The sequence below is a fragment of the Vanessa cardui genome, chromosome W (genome assembly GCF_905220365.1).
Source record: "Vanessa cardui chromosome W, ilVanCard2.1, whole genome shotgun sequence".
NCBI lineage: Eukaryota > Metazoa > Arthropoda > Insecta > Lepidoptera > Nymphalidae > Vanessa > Vanessa cardui.
In genome coordinates this window covers 12,600,084-12,617,662 of record NC_061153.1, presented here as the reverse complement: position 1 = coordinate 12,617,662, position 17,579 = coordinate 12,600,084, and the positions used below count along the sequence as shown (strand labels likewise).

At 38.3% G+C, this 17,579-nt stretch overlaps 3 protein-coding genes across 3 annotated transcripts; all 3 read right to left on the bottom strand.

The window, feature by feature from the left end:
• Positions 1-981: 981 nt before the first annotated feature.
• On the bottom strand, positions 982-1,762 carry LOC124542635. Its single transcript, XM_047120563.1, has 2 exons — positions 1,699-1,762; positions 982-1,613 (listed from the first exon to the last, which is right to left on the bottom strand). The coding sequence occupies exons 1-2, from the start codon at positions 1,760-1,762 to the stop codon at positions 982-984; spliced, it is 696 nt and encodes a 231-aa protein (XP_046976519.1).
• A 5,144-nt stretch (positions 1,763-6,906) lies between these two features.
• On the bottom strand, positions 6,907-7,899 carry LOC124542634. Its single transcript, XM_047120562.1, has one exon. It carries the CDS (start codon positions 7,897-7,899, stop codon positions 6,907-6,909), a length of 993 nt encoding a protein of 330 aa, XP_046976518.1.
• A 2,326-nt stretch (positions 7,900-10,225) lies between these two features.
• Positions 10,226-11,008, bottom strand: LOC124542633. Its single transcript, XM_047120561.1, has one exon. The coding sequence runs from the start codon at positions 11,006-11,008 to the stop codon at positions 10,226-10,228; it is 783 nt and encodes a 260-aa protein (XP_046976517.1).
• Positions 11,009-17,579: the final 6,571 nt, after the last annotated feature.

Here is a 17,579-nt window from a genome sequence, read left to right as displayed (position 1 = left end):
AAACTTTCACCAAATTACCCTTGAAGTACATATTTTATAATAAAAAAAGAATCATCAAAATTGGTTAACGTGATTTTCAGTTATTCACCTATTTGTCGCGCATATACATAATGCAAATTTAAGACTTATGTCGTTTTCACATGGATACCATCATCGGAAAAAAAAATAAAAAAAATGGGACCCCACGGGAAGCACTACCTTTCAAACAAAAAAAAAATTATCAAAATCGGTCCACCCAGTGAAAAGTTATGAGGTAACAAACATAAAAATAAAAAAAAAAAATAAAAATACAGACGAATTGATAACCTCCTCCTTTTGGAAGTCGGTTGAAAAAACAATAGTGTACATAAATTATAATTTATAGACTATAATAATTCAGTAACTCAAATCGGTTATCCTAGTTTTAATTATTTTTTATGTATAATTCAAACTTTCAATTTTGATTATGACATTTTACAATCTCTTACTTATTTAAACTCACAATTGATCATTTTGCTTAGTTTAATTAATTTAATTTATTTTTAAAATTTGACATGAAACTGTATTAAGACTGTATCGGATTGTCTCTTTATTTTTATTAATTCTAATGTTTTATTTTATCACTTAACTTTTTACAATGTTGACTTATATAATAATTTTCAAGTAATCTTAGAACACCTGTAAAAAAGTAGGCAATTACCCATTTACGTATTATGACTTTTGTTTAATGTATATTTTTGTTTTACTACTTGTTGGTGTTGTCAAATAAATAAATAAATAAAAATAAACCTAGATTTAACTTAATATCGATAAATCCGTAGGTGTCAATAGTAGACCCATTGGCTGCACTTAGCTGGAAGTCCATTTTGGCAGGGCGATCCCGAAGTGCCGAGCGAGGGTAGACACACAAGTCGCTCCCGGTGTCCACCAGAAATTGTGTGTTGGAGTAGCGGTCGGTAATGAAAAGGCGACCCGAAGGTGCCGGACAATCGTTTGTCGCCATTATCGACTGCCCACGGAGTTTCCCGACTTCGCGAATTCACATGGCTTCAGACGCTTGAGGGCCTGAGCCCCGAATTTAGTATGGTACCAGCATGTGGGATACTTCCGATGACTGGAACCTGACCGGTTACGACGGCGTGAAGGTGAACGCTTGCGGTCGCGTTGCCTGGAGCGCACTATGGAGCAGCAAGATCCCCGGGTATGTTCATCCAGCTTCACTGTTAGAAGCTGCACCATCTTCTTCAGCTCCGCGATCTCGTCAGATTGAACCGAAGGGAGCGTTTGACTGGAGGACATCGTAGCAACGCTGCATGGTGATGTCACTTCCTGGATGCGATCAGCTAAGTCAGCTAGCTGTTCCAGTGGTTGTGTGACCTGAGATGCTAGAACCGTCTGGATGCTGTGAGGGAGACGGTTGCTCCATATCTTCCTTAAAAATTCTTCTGGTACTGTAGGTCCCGCTAAATCCTGGAGGTGGCGCAAGAACTGAGATGGCCTCCTATCACCAAGTTCCTCACAAGTCAGCAGTTGCTTAACTTTTTCTTCATGTGAAGCAGATAATCGCCGTATTAATTCGCTTTTTATTTTAATGTAGTGATTCCTAGCTGGCGGATTAACTATAATATCCTTCACTGCTTTCGCGTGTTGTTTCCAAATTGGTAATTACGTTGTTAAATTTTATCGCATCATCGGTAATACCAAAATTTTCGAACTGACCTTCTAGGAGCGCAAACCAAATCTCTGGATCCTCAGGTGAGAATGGAGGTACTTTTAGTTGCATTCTTCCATTAGTCGTTGATGATCCGGAACGTTCAGTAGAAACGCGCATAATTTTCTTCCTTTTCGTTACGTGGTCGCCATTTTGTGAACCAGCTGTTTTTGCTAGAGTCACTGCTATCACTCATTTAAAAAAAATAATGTTCACTTTGCGGGGTCACCAGTTTGGGGGTAGATATGAATAAGGCAATTTAAATATAAGTCCAGTTTTCCAAATCAAATAAAAGTATATTGCCTTAAGAAGCACTACACACACACAAGAGTTCGAGAGGAGAGTACACACAGAAAAACAGAAGGCGGGAAAGAAAGATAAAATACAGTTCAAAATATCGTAACGAATAAATAGGCGATACGATAAGCGAGCGGCGGCGATCGAGCGACACAGGTTCAACGTTCATACGGTGCGGATCGACTAATTCTCGAAGAGTGACGATCCGCAGCGCAGACGCACGACGCGAGAACAATAGGCTCGTGCATCGTCACTATTACGAACCTCCTGTAACACCGTACACGAAATGTGTCATTTAAAATGTTAAATATTTATATAAATTTTTACATATATAACAAAAATTAAATAATTAGTAAACTGCGTATGTAATATGAACTAGAAACAAATATTATTATTAAATATAAATATTATAATTAAAAAGTAAAATAGGATAATGATCCTACACAAGTTTTTGTAGAAATTTTTCTCTATTATTTTTAACCTATAATCTTGGTAATCTTGTTTCAATTGTTTATTTGTAGTTTTAAAGAGTGTAGATAGTTCCCGTTTTTGTTTCTGTGTCTTTCGTGATACATGTAATAGTTTTGATCGTTTTTTGATAAGTTCTTTCGTTTAATTTGATATTATATGTTGTTTCGGTTTTTCTGTAGTAATTTCGTTGCAACTTTGGTGAATACAAGTTTCTAACTTAGAGTAGAATGTCTCTATATTGTCAGCATCTTCCTAATGTATATTTTATATTTTATTCGTTAGATTAGTTAAGTACTGTGTTTGGTTTTGTATGTCAGATAAGTAGGATGTGGCTCTACTAAAATTTGTTCTACATTTCTTTTGTTTTCTATCAATTTGTATCGGGGCTCTTACAAGTCGATGATCACTTGCGAAAGTGTTGTTATTTAAGATTTCTATATTTTGGAAAAGCTTAGGGTAGGTACTCATAATATAATCTATTTTGAGTTTCTTGTTTGTTTGTCTGGTGTGATCCATGTCCATAGGTTATTAATCTTCTTTTTGAATATAGAGTTGATTATAGTAAAGTTATTTTCAATTGCATATTGCACCAATCTGTTTGGTGTTTGGTTTTTTCTTTGATCTATTTTGGCATTAAGATCACCCATAATTATTTCTTTTCCATTTTTAAAGGCTTCTAGCATGATTTATTTAGTCATAGAAGGTATTTATCTCCTCTTCTGTTGCGTCTTGAGTAGAAGCGTAAACTTGTATGATGGCTATTTTTAAGTTTTCAAATTTAAGATTTAAAAGGCAAATTCTCTCGGATATTCCTATGTAGTTGTCTATATTCGTTTTGTATTTTTTTAAATTAAAAATCCAACTCCGTGTTGTCCTTTTGGTTTGCCTGTGTAGCAAAATATATAATTTTCATCTTCTATGATATCGTTTCCGCTTCGTCTTACTTCAGAGAGTCCAATGATGTCATGCTTGATATTAGTAAGGGAATATTTTAATAGTTCCATTTGTATGGGTTTTAATAGAGATCTAACGTTGTAGGTACATATATATGTCGGATCGACAGCGACATCAGTACGATCGTCAGGCATCAAAGGGGCGTATTACTAGGGTGATCGAGCAAAGAGGAAACCGCGAATACAGGAACACGTTTATTCTACGTTTAAAGTCCTTAATACACTAATTCAGTATCACACTGTATCACACTTGGCAACGAAGCGAATGACAGTTCCTAGGATGGAGGTACTGATCTTCACGAGAGCGGAATCGTGAGTGAGTCGTCTCTGAGCGCCTCCACCGGGTAGGCTCCGTCGTAGCACGAAGTTAGTCGCGTCGTGACGTAACGACAGTGCTGCCGCCTCGCGGGATTCGTGCCGCGCTTCGTTACGATAAGGGATTCATGACCGTCTCCGACATATATATTTTTTGTTTTGTTGGAGGGTTGTAGTCTTTGTCTCCCGCGGTGACAAGCCGTGTTGGGAGGCTGAGAGAGGGAGGCGGTAGTTGCTACTTCTCTTGATTTTGATTATCACCTTGCATTGTGGTTGGGTTTTTCTTTTGATAGGAGAGAACAGGAGCTTTTATAAGATAGTTGTTCATGTTGTTAGTTTTATTAATCTTTTTTGGTTGGTTTGTACTTTGTTCTTTGTGTTTTAGGTGATTGTAGTTTCCGGTGATACAGATAAGTTTCTCTTTTTGTTTTGATATTCTTGTGGTACTTTGTGTTCATCTTGTTTTTTATCGTTATGATTATTTATTATAATAAGTTTGTCGTATTTGAGGAACGCTTTTCTCCCTTTTTTTCTCTCCTTCTCGGCTTCTAATTGTAATTCTTTCCGTTTTTTTAGGACATCCAGGGGGTAATCTTCTTTGACATTAAGGTTTTCTCTTGTCTATCAGGTTAAGCCGGTAGCTTAGTATTTAGTTCTTCGTTAGTCGAATAGATGGCGTGAGTAGTTAATATAAATAGATACTAGATGGCGTTGTTAGGCAGACTGGTCGATGACAAATAGTCTATTCCAATGGGAAGAGGAGAAAATGTAAATAAACAACTTTGACCTTGAATTGATATGTCATTTGCCTTCGACTAGTGAGGTGAAAATAATTGAATGAATGGGTAATGAATGCTAAGGAACGATATATTTTTTTGATGTTAAAAGTAATTTTATGTTATTTTATAAATAATTGTATAACAATTACAGGTAAAATAAAAATAAAACAACAATTATTAAATAAATATTTATTCTGATTCCGTTTCTGTGCTGTCAGAAACCGAAATAATAAATTTGGTAGGGTTCGACGTCTTGGTATCCAATATTCCGTCCAATTCCTTCATTTTCTCTTCCTCTTTTATGACATGGTCAATGCACCGTAGCCACTTATTTTTATCTATCGTTTTAATAGCCTCGTGGAGCAGATTTCTAACCTCAAGAATTTTGAAGGTTTTATTTTTTCTGCCAATGTAAGATTTAACTTGAGCCCAAATTAATTAATTCTATTGGGTTGAGCTCGCAATGATATGGAGGAAAACGACAAATTGTTACGTTTTTAGCATTGGCTATATAGAAAACATTAGTATGCAAAGGCGGTCTTATCACTATTAGTGATCTCTAACAGACAACCTCAGGAGTAAAAAGCTATTATATTAGTAATACGTTAAGTGCATAGAAAGTTTATGTCAAAATAATAATAAGTAAATGTTGACTACAATAATAAATACATACATCCAATATACACAAACGCATACATCTATATAAATATAATATACAATAATGTATACCTAATGTACATAATATATAAATACACACATATACATACATACATACATACATACATACATACATGCACATATATATCCTCTATATTAACAATAAATACAAATTAAACAGATACGAGTATATATTGTCGTTTACATGTTCGTTTTGCAAAGCCAAATAATAACGTTTTAATCGATTTTTGAATATATTAATTGTTTCTGAATGCCGAATGGTATACGGCAAATCATTCCACAGTTTAGCAGTTTTAACTGTAAAAGATTCGTTGTAACACTTAGAATGACATATTGGTAATTTTAATTTATTGTCACTTCTGGACCGAAGATTAGGATGCGGAGGAGAGTCAGTTGTAAAGAAAGCAAAGCGTTCTTTAAGATAGTGAGGAGTGTGGGGATGGAAAAGGATGGTAAAGAGAGTGCAAAGAGCATGGAAATTTCTACGATGCCGAACAGTTAACCACTGAAGCTTAGTGCGGTATTGAGAAATATGGTCAAATATCTTCAACCCAAATACGTACCTAATGCATAAATTTTGTAACCGCTCCAACTTATCCAACAGTTCTTGTGTGGGATTTATGTAACAAGCATCAGCATAATCGAGGATAGGAAGTAATAGTGAGTTGACTAAAGTGAATTTTGTTTTTAAAAACATACCAAGTAAAGTAGTTATAGTTATTGTTATATTTGGAGCCGTTGTCAGCCTCGGGCACACGCCTCAACAATCAAAAGAAAGAAGCTATACGAGCCCCTTGATTGACCCAGTATAATATCGTATAAAAGGTAATTTGTAAAAAACATATTTCTTAAAGTTTTCGCGTATTGTTTTTTGATAGATATAGGGTTTTCTGGGCTGACACCGACTCCAAATATAGCAATAATTATAACTACATTATATAATGGTAAATCGACTTTTTAAGTAGTCTAATATTTTTCATTTCATTTTACCTAGGAGGACTCTAAAAAATATGACATAATACTGTGAAAATAACCAAAATAAACTAAACGAGCGGTATCAATATTTGTCTAACTTTTCTAACCGCGTATGCTGCGGAGCTGAGTCTTCCTGTTAGGCCCAACACACACGGCGCAACGCAACTGCAACGTAACTGCAACGAAACCCTTCTGAAATTATTAGTTTTGTGGTAAAGTGCGTAAACACGTATACAGGGGAAATGAAAGTACTCACGCTAACAGTCCAGTACACGTATATTAGTCACAGTTCACAAAACACACAAGAAAGTTCAAAAGGTCAATAGAAGATAGACAGAATAGAATATACACATAGAAATATCACACATAGAAATATAGCACAACACAAAAACTTAGGAACTCAGGAAATATAAAGTAATGAGAAAACAAAGCAAATCGCATCGAACGTTAAAGCCGACTAAATATGTGACTTTGTTCTGCAGTAGTCGGTAGTCGGAGAATAATATCTATAATTATGAGAATGATATCTATGCTTGTGAATTAATTATTTATATATATTTTATTATTTAATATAAATTATAATGTGTATGTATGTGTGTATTAGTGAAATGTGTAAGATGTTTATAATATTAATACATAAATAAATATTAAATAAAATATTATATTATGTTTATGTAAAGTGTAATAAATAAAATAAACTAAATAAATGTAATAATTCGCCTACATTACTCCCCTCCAGAGGCCGTGTCTACGGACGATAATAATCTGGAAAGTGAACTTTCCTCCCAGAACGAGTAGTTTTTATGGGGGGACTATGGTATCGTGGCTGAATTGGTAGTTCGTGGTCAGGCGGTGGTATGTGCTGTGGCAAATCGTCGGACAGTATATAGGCCGGCTTAAGGCGGTCAATCGATTCCGTCACGACTTTGCCTTTAAAATCTATGTTAAAAGTTTTAGCACCTCTGCTTATAACCTTATGTGGACCTGTGTATGCGGGTTGCAGTGAACCACGCAGCGCGTCTTCCCTAAGGAATACGTGGCTGCATGTGGTAAGGTCTTTAAAAATGAAGGTCTTACGTGTGGAGTGATGCTGTGCTGGGACTGGACGTAGCTTCTCGGCAAAGGACTTCATACGAGCGGAAAAATCGGTAATGTCGGTAGTGTAGCCTGCGACATTATGGCCGAAAAATTCGCCAGGTAAGCGCAGTGGCTCGCCATATACCAGTTCCGCCGATGAAGCCTGGAGGTCTTCTTTAAAGGAACTCCTTATGCCGAGAAGAACTAGGGGAAGTGTCTCAACCCAATTGCTATCTCCGTGACAAATGATAGCTGCTTTTAGCTGCTGGTGAAAGCGTTCAACTAAGCCGTTGCACTGAGGGTGGTAAGCGGTTGTCCTGCGATGCTGAAATCCAATGGATTTAGCCAATTGTTCGAACAGGGCTGATTCGAACTGTCTTCCGCGATCGGTGACTATGTCAGTAGGGGAACCAAATCGGGAGAACCAGCAGGACACTAACGCTTTAGCCACGGTTTCAGCAGTGATATCGGCTATGGGTACAGCTTCCGGCCATCGCGTGAAGCGATCGACGGCTGTCAAACAGTACCGATAACCACTGGCTGGAGGTAATGGTCCGATCAGGTCTATACCTGGACATGTTTGAATCGCGCTGAAGGTAAAGCATGTGTACCCAACGGTGAGGTCACGTGACGGCTTACCTTCGTACGCTGGCAGGTCAAACATGCCTTAGACCATTGACGGCAGTTCTTGCGCATGAGTGGCCATACGAAGCGTTGTGCAACGAGCTTAGTTGAGGCTGTAGAACCGTGATGGCTAAGGGAGTGCAGACTATCAAAAATTTGCCGACGGAGGTTAATGGGGACAAAAGGCCTGAGAGTCAGTGTACTGACGTCGCAGTACAATTCAGTACGACTACCGGGTATCGACATTTTTATAAGACGAAGTGATGTGTCGCCTTTAAGGGTGTCAGCCAGATCAGGGTCTGTGGCTTGGTACTAGGCAAGGACTTCTAAATCGACCAGCATCTGCAATTCGTCGACTCGAGAAACAGTGTCGGCAACGACGTTATCTTTGCCCGCAATGTCTCGTATGTCGGTCGTGAACTGCGAGATGAAGTCCAAGTGTCTATACTGACGGGGACTGCAGCTACTTTTCCTTTCATGGAAAGCGTAGCAGAGAGGCTTGTGGTCAGTCATCATTCTCCTGCCCTTATCCCAATTTTATTTGGGGTCGACACAGCATGTCTTCTCCTTCCATACTTCTCTGTCAGACGTCATCTCACAAGTAACATTCTTTCTAGCCATATCGTCTTTCACACAATCCATCCATCGTTTCCTTGGTCGTCCTCTACCTCTATATCCAGCTTGTGGTCAGTATAGACAGTAAAGTGGTTAGCCTCTAGCATGTGTCGGAAGTACCTAATACTCTGGTATATTGCAAGGAGCTCGCGATCATAGGGAGAGTGTTTGGTCTGCGATGGGCTCAACTTGCGTGAGAAAAATGCTAGAGGCTGCCAAGCACCGTCCTGAAATTGCTGGAGGACGCCACCTATCGCCGTATCAGAGGCGTCAGTGACCAGTCCTAACTTTGCATCAGGGTTTGGGTGTGCCAAGAGCGCTGCTTGGCAAAGGCTGTCTTTGCAGCTCTCAAAAGCTTTGAGAGAATCTCCCTCTATGACGACCGGGTGGGAAGCTTTAACGGATCCGGTCAGTAAGGCGTTCAGAGGAGCTTAAATTTTGGCGGCATTAGGCACAAAACGTCTATAATAATTAATCATGCCCAAGAAACGACGAAGCTCCCTGACGGTTTTCGGGACAGGAAATTCCGAAATGGCCTTGACCTTGCTATCCAGGGGCTTGGTACCATTTTCTGAAATATGATAACCAAGAAATGTTACCTCAGAGGCACCGAAGACACATTTGGCGGTATTCACCAGTACGCCGTAATCTTGCATACGGGTAAAAAGTTGACGCAAGTGGTCCTTGTGCTGTTCCTGGGTCCTGGAAAAGACTAGAAAGTCATCAAGGTAAGGATAGCAAAAGTCAAGTCCACGCGTCAGTTCGTCAACGAACCTTTGAAAGGTCTGACCGGCATTCCTTAACCCAAACGTCATGAAGGGAAATTCGTATAGACCGAATGAAGTTGTAATAGCGGTCTTGGGTATATCTTCCTCGGCAACTGGGATCTGGTTATAAGCTTTCACTAAATGGATGACTGATAAATCAAATCAAAATCAATCAAGTTGTGAGAAAAATCGTGTATGTGGCGTATGGGGTACTTATCAGGTATGGTCCTGGCATTCAGTAGCCTGTAATCGCCACAGGGACGCCAACCGTTGTCCTTGTCTTGGATACGAGGTGGAGTGGCGACGCCCAAGGACTGTCGGAAGGACGAGCGGTGCCGTTCGCCAACATCGCTTCAAACTCGTGTTTAGCGATTTTTAATTTCTCGGGGGCTAGCCTCCTAGGAGAACAGGACACTGATGGACCTGGTGTAGTGCGAATGTGGTGTTTAGTGTGGTGTGGTTGACTATACCCGGAGTACCGGCGGGACGGGTTATATCCGGAAATTCTGATAAAATATTATGATAAAGACTATCACCGCCAGTCGTTACTTAACCGCTCGTTACAAGATTATGCGATTTATCTATAGAAGCTACAGTGCTAATATTAGTCAAACTATCTATTAATTTGCGATTACTAATATCAACAACGAGTCGGTAATGAGACAGAAAATCGACTCCGATTATGGCTTTGGTTACGTCAGCTACAATAAATCGCCATGGAAAATTACGACGTAAACCAATATTTAAAGTTAAATTTATATAACCATAAGTATCTATAGCTGAGCCGTTAGCGGCGCTCAGTTGGAATGATGTCTTATAACGACGTTCACTAATTGCACTAACTGGATATACACAAATATCACTACCAGTATCTACTAAAAATTGTCTTTTGGTACCGTGATCTGTGATGAAGAGGCGACCCGTCGAACTCCCGCAATCGTTAGTCGCCATTACCGATTGCTTGGAGCGTTTCCCGATGTGAAGTCAGCAGGGCTTGTTGCAGTTACTAGCTTTGACGCCGTATTTATTGTGGTACCAGCAAAGAGGGTACCGACGATGACACGAGTCAGACCTACGTGATTGGGATCGACTGCGTCGTCTTCCGTTACCACGGCCGCGTTCTCTGGATCGTGATCGCTGATTGACCTTATCTGTGAGAGCGCTGACCTGTCTGGTCAACTCAGCAACTTGTTTCGTCAACAGTTCAATAGGCGTTGAAGAAGATGTTGCCGCTACTTGGCGGGTGGGTGCCGCGATGTCGTGTATTCTGTCCGCAAGCTCTGCTATAGCATCGGTGCAACGTGTTAGCGTTGGTTGAGATGCGATAATTGGTTGCATCTCCGTTGGCAAACGACTTGTCCAAATTGTTCGAATGAAATCTTCGGGGATATTGGGTCCAGCCAAATGTTGAAGGTGCCGAAGAAATTGAGAAGGTTTGCGATTGCCGAGCTGCTCGTGTGTCAGCAGCTGTTTAACATTATTTTCTCGAGACACCGATAACCGTTTAATTAGTTCGGTTTTAAGACGCTTATAATTCGGGGGACCAATTATTATATCTTCGACTTCGGCAGCGTAATTTCTATCTAAGTTCGCCAAAATGTGGTAAAATTTTGTTGCGTCATCCGTGATCGATAATAATTTAAATTGACTTTCCACCTGTGCGAACCATATTGCAGGCTTCTCTGTCCAAAAAGGTGGTGTCCTGAATTGTGCAGAAGCAAGTGTGAGGGTAGGAGCATCCGTGCTTTCCAACTCAACGCGCTCCATCTTCTTAACGCGGCGTGGACGCGTATTCACTTGCGAAGTGTGTGAATCACTGTCGCTACTCATCTTCTAAATAAGCGTGAACGGTGGGGTCACCAGTTTGTGGTAAAATGCGTAAACACGTATACAGGGGAAATGAAAGTACTCACGCTAACAGTCCAGTACACGTATATTAGTCACAGTTCACAAAACACACAAGAAAGTTCAAAAGGTCAATAGAAGATAGACAGAATAGAATATACACATAGAAATATCACACATAGAAATATAGCACAACACAAAAACTTAGGAACTCAGGAAATATAAAGTAATGAGAAAACAAAGCAAATCGCATCGAACGTTAAAGCCGACTAAATATGTGACTTTGTTCCGCAGTAGTCGGTAGTCGGAGAATAATATCCGAACGCCGTATACTACGGGTTTCGCCCGAATATGCTTGTGAATTAATTATTTATATATATTTTATTATTTAATATAAATTATAATGTGTATGTATGTATGTATTAGTGAAATGTGTAAGATGTTTATAATATTAATACATAAATAAATATTAAATAAAATATTATATTATGTTTATGTAAAGTGTAATAAATAAAATAAACTAAATAAATGTAATAATTCGCCTACAGTTTGAAACTCGTTTCAATCGATTTCCACACACGCAGCAACCTCACGGCTCACAATCAGTTCGGTTTTCTAAAAGAATAGAAGTCTGCAAAATGTCTAGTTCAAGTGATGAAGAAGTTGTGGTTATGTATTTATATCTTCGACAAAGGAGAAGGCGTAAAAGAAGAACTATGGGGATACATCCCTACATTGATATTAATATCAACTGTTGTATGTTCTACTACAATTTCTGCCCATGCTTTATCAGTCTCAGTTCTCCGAGAGTAGCTAGGTAATGTGTTATTATTTAAACAAGGATATTTTTCTACTTCTAACACAAATTCAATGCTTTGATTATCATCGTCAGCCATTTTGTTGATGAAAAAGGCGCGAAATCCGAAGAAACGCAAACACGAGTTTCCTGCACGCCGGTTTCAATGCAACTGGTTTGAAACGCGTTTCCAACCAGTTTCATACAGGTTGCGTCGTGTGCGGTCTCTCAAAGGAGTCTATGGCTGAAACTCAAAAGTAACTAGAAGTCGCAGTTTCGTTGCAAATGCGTTGCGCCGTGTGTGCTGGGCCTTAGGGACGACAAATGGGGACTCCACTGAAGTCTGGAATCCAATTCCATTCCCAAGAACACCGTAGTATCGGCTACATCTAGCCGGCCACCGCTTAAAGATATATTATAATTTTGCTTTCTAACATTGGGCAAGGTAAAAACTACACATTTTGTTTTTTGAGCATTCAAAACCAAATTATTTACTTTAAACCAATCGTGTATCTGTGATAATGCACCGTTCACATCGTCATAGTCATCAAGACGCTTTTTTAGGTCTTCATACTGTTCATTAAAAAAGGTAATAGCCTCTCTAAATCCAGTTATTTCTTTGTTAATATCCTTCAACCTTTCAGTTATCATATCGGATATATTTTTGGTTATGACCGTTGATAAATCTGATTTGAAACTCTCCAAAATGTCGCTAAGCGATTCTGCATTTTTAACGGAATCGCTGGCTGGCTAAAATATCATTTTGTAATTTGGTGTTTTTACTTCGAATAGTAACATTATCGATATCTAAGGAAGTCCCGCAATCTTTTAATACACAATCAACCTGACTGTTTAGTGGTGGTCTAATAGGGGTATTAGAATTATTTGTTTTTGGTATCTTGTTACGACATCCTTGGCTCATCCAGTTAATTTTGCTTTCATTAGATAGTGACTTGAATTTATTAGACGAGATATTTTCACATAGAGGATAATAACTATGCTTATATTGATGACATTTCATAAATTCTTTATTATTAATGGTAATTTACTGCGACAGCCTGTGCAGAAGTTGGGCATCTTATTGTAAATTATAATAGTTTGTAGATTTCAAATTAAAAATTAAAATCTGAATTTGCTCTTTCAAAGACTGCAGGAGTTTGAACTGGGATCCTTAAAGTTACACCGTTATCCACTAACAGTAACACTGCGCTATCAAGCGAATACTTGACAGCGTGAAATTGTAGATGGTGTTGTAAATTCCTGATCAACTGAGTCAGAGTTTATGGACATTCATTTATTATTGTATATTGCGTTAAATTGATGTATCCACTTATTTATTTATCTTCCGTAACACTATTAGAGTACCTTCAGTTATAACGGAATTAAAATAAAAAAATAAAAATTATATGGTTTTATTTAAATAGATTCACACAAATTTAATACTTTATGCTAGCACTAATACGGTAACTTAAAAATATATCACTTTTTCACTATTTCGACAGTTTAAAATATAGTTATTACAATTAATAAAGCAGAGACAGCAAAACACGTCTTGCGCTTATGACGTTTTCCAAATATGATCAAACGAACTTCTCAAGTGAAGTTCGATCATTATTATATGAGTTGTTTCATTCGAAGATATAGATTCCCTCCCTCCCGAAAATCCCACAAGTTTTGCAAAAATAAATACTATAAAGAATGAGGCTAATACGGAGCGCAGGAACGATGAAGGAAATAATGTAGGTACACGAAAAATAACTTTTTATTATGTACCACAGTAAAAAAAATGAAATCTCTTAAATATGCGACGTTACCTTGTAGGTAAGAAGGACTACCTAGTTAATTATATCTGAAGAATGAAACAACTCATATAATAATGATTGAACTTCACTTGAGAAGTTCCTTTGATCATATATTGAAGAGTTGACATATTAGTGGTGCTATGTTTAGTACTATTTATTATGAGTTGCGTTTTCCACAGCACATTAGACCAACTTTGATTTTTATGGTTCACTTCGATTCGGAGTAGATTCAATAACGTTCGGCAATACCGCTCAGTCTGTCAATTTTCGTGGTACATACTTGGCGTGATAAAATGAATGTCACTACCAAATGATTTAACCATATCTTTAAACGCGGCGCTTTCAAACATCCGGCCTCGATCAGTGACCAAAAGTTTTGGAGACCCAAACAGTCAAATCGCGTCGGTAAAAGCTCATTTTAACTCATTTGTTTCTTGACGGTAAAGTGAGTATAAGAAACAATATTTCGTGATTATTATTATCAATATGTACATAACCTTGAGATTCTAAAGGACCAAGAACGTCCATATGTACTACCGAAAATGGAGCATCAGGCTTAGACCAGGACTCTATCGGTTGATGAGGGGCTCGTGGTACCCGTTTGTGAGAAAGACATACGATACAGTGCTTTAGATATTTCCTTACAGCACGTAAACCGGGGAAACAAAAATGCCGTAATATGAGTTCTACTGTTTTATTGTAACCAATGTGGTCTTGATCGTCGTAAAAAACGTGAAGTAGGCTTAATCGATACCCCTTAGAAATATAACATAATAGGCGGGATTCTTCACCAATGGCACAATATTTAACATATAAAAGTCAATTTTTAAGGTCATGTCGGGAAGAGTCTGATTGCCCATTATTAAGTTTATCTATAAGGTTAAGCGTCTCTTCGTCCGCGGATTGAGCTAATTTAGCCCAATTTTTCGGGTTTTGTATATGTCATACATCGACAGGGTTCCGACTCAGATAATCGGCGTGAGACATAAAAGACCCCTTCCTATACTCAAATATATACTGGAAGTCTTGCATGAAAAGCCACCATCTGGCTACACGCGGAAGTAAATTATTTTTTGCGTTCGGTTAATTTTAAGGCGTTACAGTCAGTAATAATTTTGAAGGATATTCCTAACAAGTATTTTCTAAAATTTTGAAGGGCCTTCACTACAGCCAAGGTTTCCAGTTCGTACGAATGGTACTTGGATTCCGCACCTTGAGTGGATTTACTAAAATACGCGACCGCGCGTCTGAGTCCACCTATTGCGCTTGCGTCGGTATGCAATTCGGTCGGTAATTTAGGGTCATAAATAGCAAGGACGGGTTCGTTTGTTAAGCAATCGATTATGAACTCGCGTGGTTTATCTTGTTCTGGCCCCCACTCAAAGGACACATTATTTTTAGTTAGACGCGCAATACAAGCTGTTCGCTGAGCGTAATTCGGAATGTACCTTCTAAAATAGCCAGCAAGACCGAGAAACTGGCGAATTTTTTTGACGTTACGTGGCTTAGGCGAATCTATCAGCGCTTGTATTTTACGCATACTCGGCCTAACCTGACCATTTTTAATCACTCTCCCGAGATATTCGATTTCACTACAGAGGAAAGTGCATTTTTTTCAAATTAATAAAAAACCCCGAAGATGTGAGCGTTTCTAAAACTTGTTTTAATATAATTAGCCCTCCAGATATCGAGTTCGATAGCAAAAGGACATCGTCTATGTATACTAGAACCTGTTCCGAATGTATGAAACGCTTTAGTGTTTTTGAAATAATCCTTTGATAAACTACCGGCGCATAACCAATAGATAACCCGTACGGCATTTTAATATTTAAGGGTTTTTCCAGCGAAAAAAAAAAAAAAGGTACCTGGTGGAAGCCAGTGGCCATGTCTAGGCTAGTAAAGAATTTACTTGATCCTAATGTTGGAATAATACAAAAACTCTCCTCACAATCAATACCTTATCTCTCCTGAAGTGGTTCACAATCAAAACTGATACAAGATTGATTATTTTTCACGATCCTTCCAATTCGACGATTAAAGTAGGAATGATCATTTATAGGCTTACTCCTAGTATTTAATGTTTACACGCCCCTCCTCCGACTGTAGGAACATCCGGTTTTGATCCTTTTTAAAAACAATTTAGTTTAGTCAAAACCGGATGTTGACAATCAACGCAAATTGTAACAACTATTTAAATCGAATTATTTATGCTGATAATACTTCAATACATTAAAACAATAAAATATTATCATATTAAAATAAATATGCTAACAGCTCGGCCATCAGACCTCCGGTACGTCCCCGTATCAACAAATATAAACAATCTGAATTAAATTATATAGGTATATGTAGGTAATACACAATACAAGAATACGTTACCACACAATATCATACAATAACTTCTTCATTTAAGTAGGCGAAATTATGGCAAATAGATCTTACTCTATATATTTCTAACTATCGTCAGTATCACCATCTGTGGAAGTCTTCAGTTGAGTGCCGAGAGTTAACCAGGGGGACATTCCATCCACCGCTACAACATATTTCATATCGGCGATTTTCGCCTCGTCGTTATGGGAGTGTCTTCTACGAAAAATCTATCATTCGGCAAAATTTTAGCAATCCTATAAGGCCCTTGGTAGTTAGCCAAAAGTTTTTTGACCCTCCATTGCCACTATTAATGACTCTTTCAACTCTCACCAAGTCCCCCACTTCCCTATAATGCGGCGCTGGTTTCGTTTTCTCCATCACTTCTACACGGTCTCCGCTCTCCTTCCTCATGTTTTGCACTTCTTCAGATGACGCGACCACACTCGTATCTTCCAAAACGTCATTTAATATCGATTCGGATATATTCATAACCTTATAACCAAAAAGAAGGTCACAAGGACTTTTTTGTGTTGTCCTATTTATTTTTGTATTAAGTCCCATTTGGATCTCAGGTACGAATTCATCCCATTTCATTTCTTTTATTTGTTCCGTGTGATTTTGTAGCTAGTGCGTCTAATATTGTCCTATTGTATATTTCGACTTGGTCATTTAATTTTGGCGTTGCAACGGCGTTTAAAACATGCTTAGATCCCAGTACCTTGTATAAATTTCTTAAAGGCCAGACTTGTGAAGCAAGAGCCACGGTCTTTAATAAGCCTTGTTGGTGTGCCAAAATAGCTTATGTGATCTTTCATTGTTCGCACTGTAGTTGTTGCCTTTGTATTTCTTACTGCAGTAATGTTCACAAACTTAGTTAAGTTATAATCACTAGCAAGTAGCAGTTTCCACGTTTACTACGAACAAAGGGTTATACCTCATACTTGAGGTATAGGATGAAGGAATCCTTCCCGAGGTCCACCGTGTGTTTTGTGATGAGCGCATTCTAGACAAGCATTTACATACTTTTTAATAAATCTGCGCATCTTGGGAAACCAATATGATGATTTTATTCGAGCTAACATACAACATAACAAGCTGAAGTGGCCAATGTCATTATGGTTCTTCCCTAAAATTTGCCAACGCACTGTTTTTGGTACAAACCACCGTAGTCTATCATTTGTGTTACGATAGACTCTACCATTCTTCAACTTAAAATTCTTTGCCACGTCAATATTTTCGTTTTTGCTTGAATTCTCGAGAATGTTTTTGATTGCTGAAATGTCTTCATCCACTATCTGAGCAGTATTGAACCAATTATCTGTTTCTATATGAAATACATCTAAAACATGTGTTTCAGCGGCTGCTGCTTCAAATGGGTTACGGCTTAGAGCATCAACACGAGCCATCTTTTTCCCTTCCCTGTATTCAATTTCACAATCAAACTCCTGCAATTGAATCCACCAACGTGCTATGCGTGGTACCAGATCTCGCTTAGGAAGGGGTTGTCATTAAGGCGTTGCGATCT

What these genes read in the sequence shown, in the direction of transcription:
- LOC124542635 (XM_047120563.1), bottom strand. Translation starts at nt 1,762, where the DNA reads ATGCAACTAAAAGTACCTCCATTCTCACCTGAGGATCCAGAGATTTGG. An exon ending in TTGGTTTGCGCTCCTAGAAG is followed by an intron (nt 1,614 to 1,698) that starts GTCAGTTCGAAA and finishes ACGCGAAAGCAG; the next exon opens with TGAAGGATATTATAGTTAAT.
- LOC124542634 (XM_047120562.1), bottom strand. Translation starts at nt 7,899, where the DNA reads ATGTTTGACCTGCCAGCGTACGAAGGTAAGCCGTCACGTGACCTCACC.
- LOC124542633 (XM_047120561.1), bottom strand. Translation starts at nt 11,008, where the DNA reads ATGGAGCGCGTTGAGTTGGAAAGCACGGATGCTCCTACCCTCACACTT.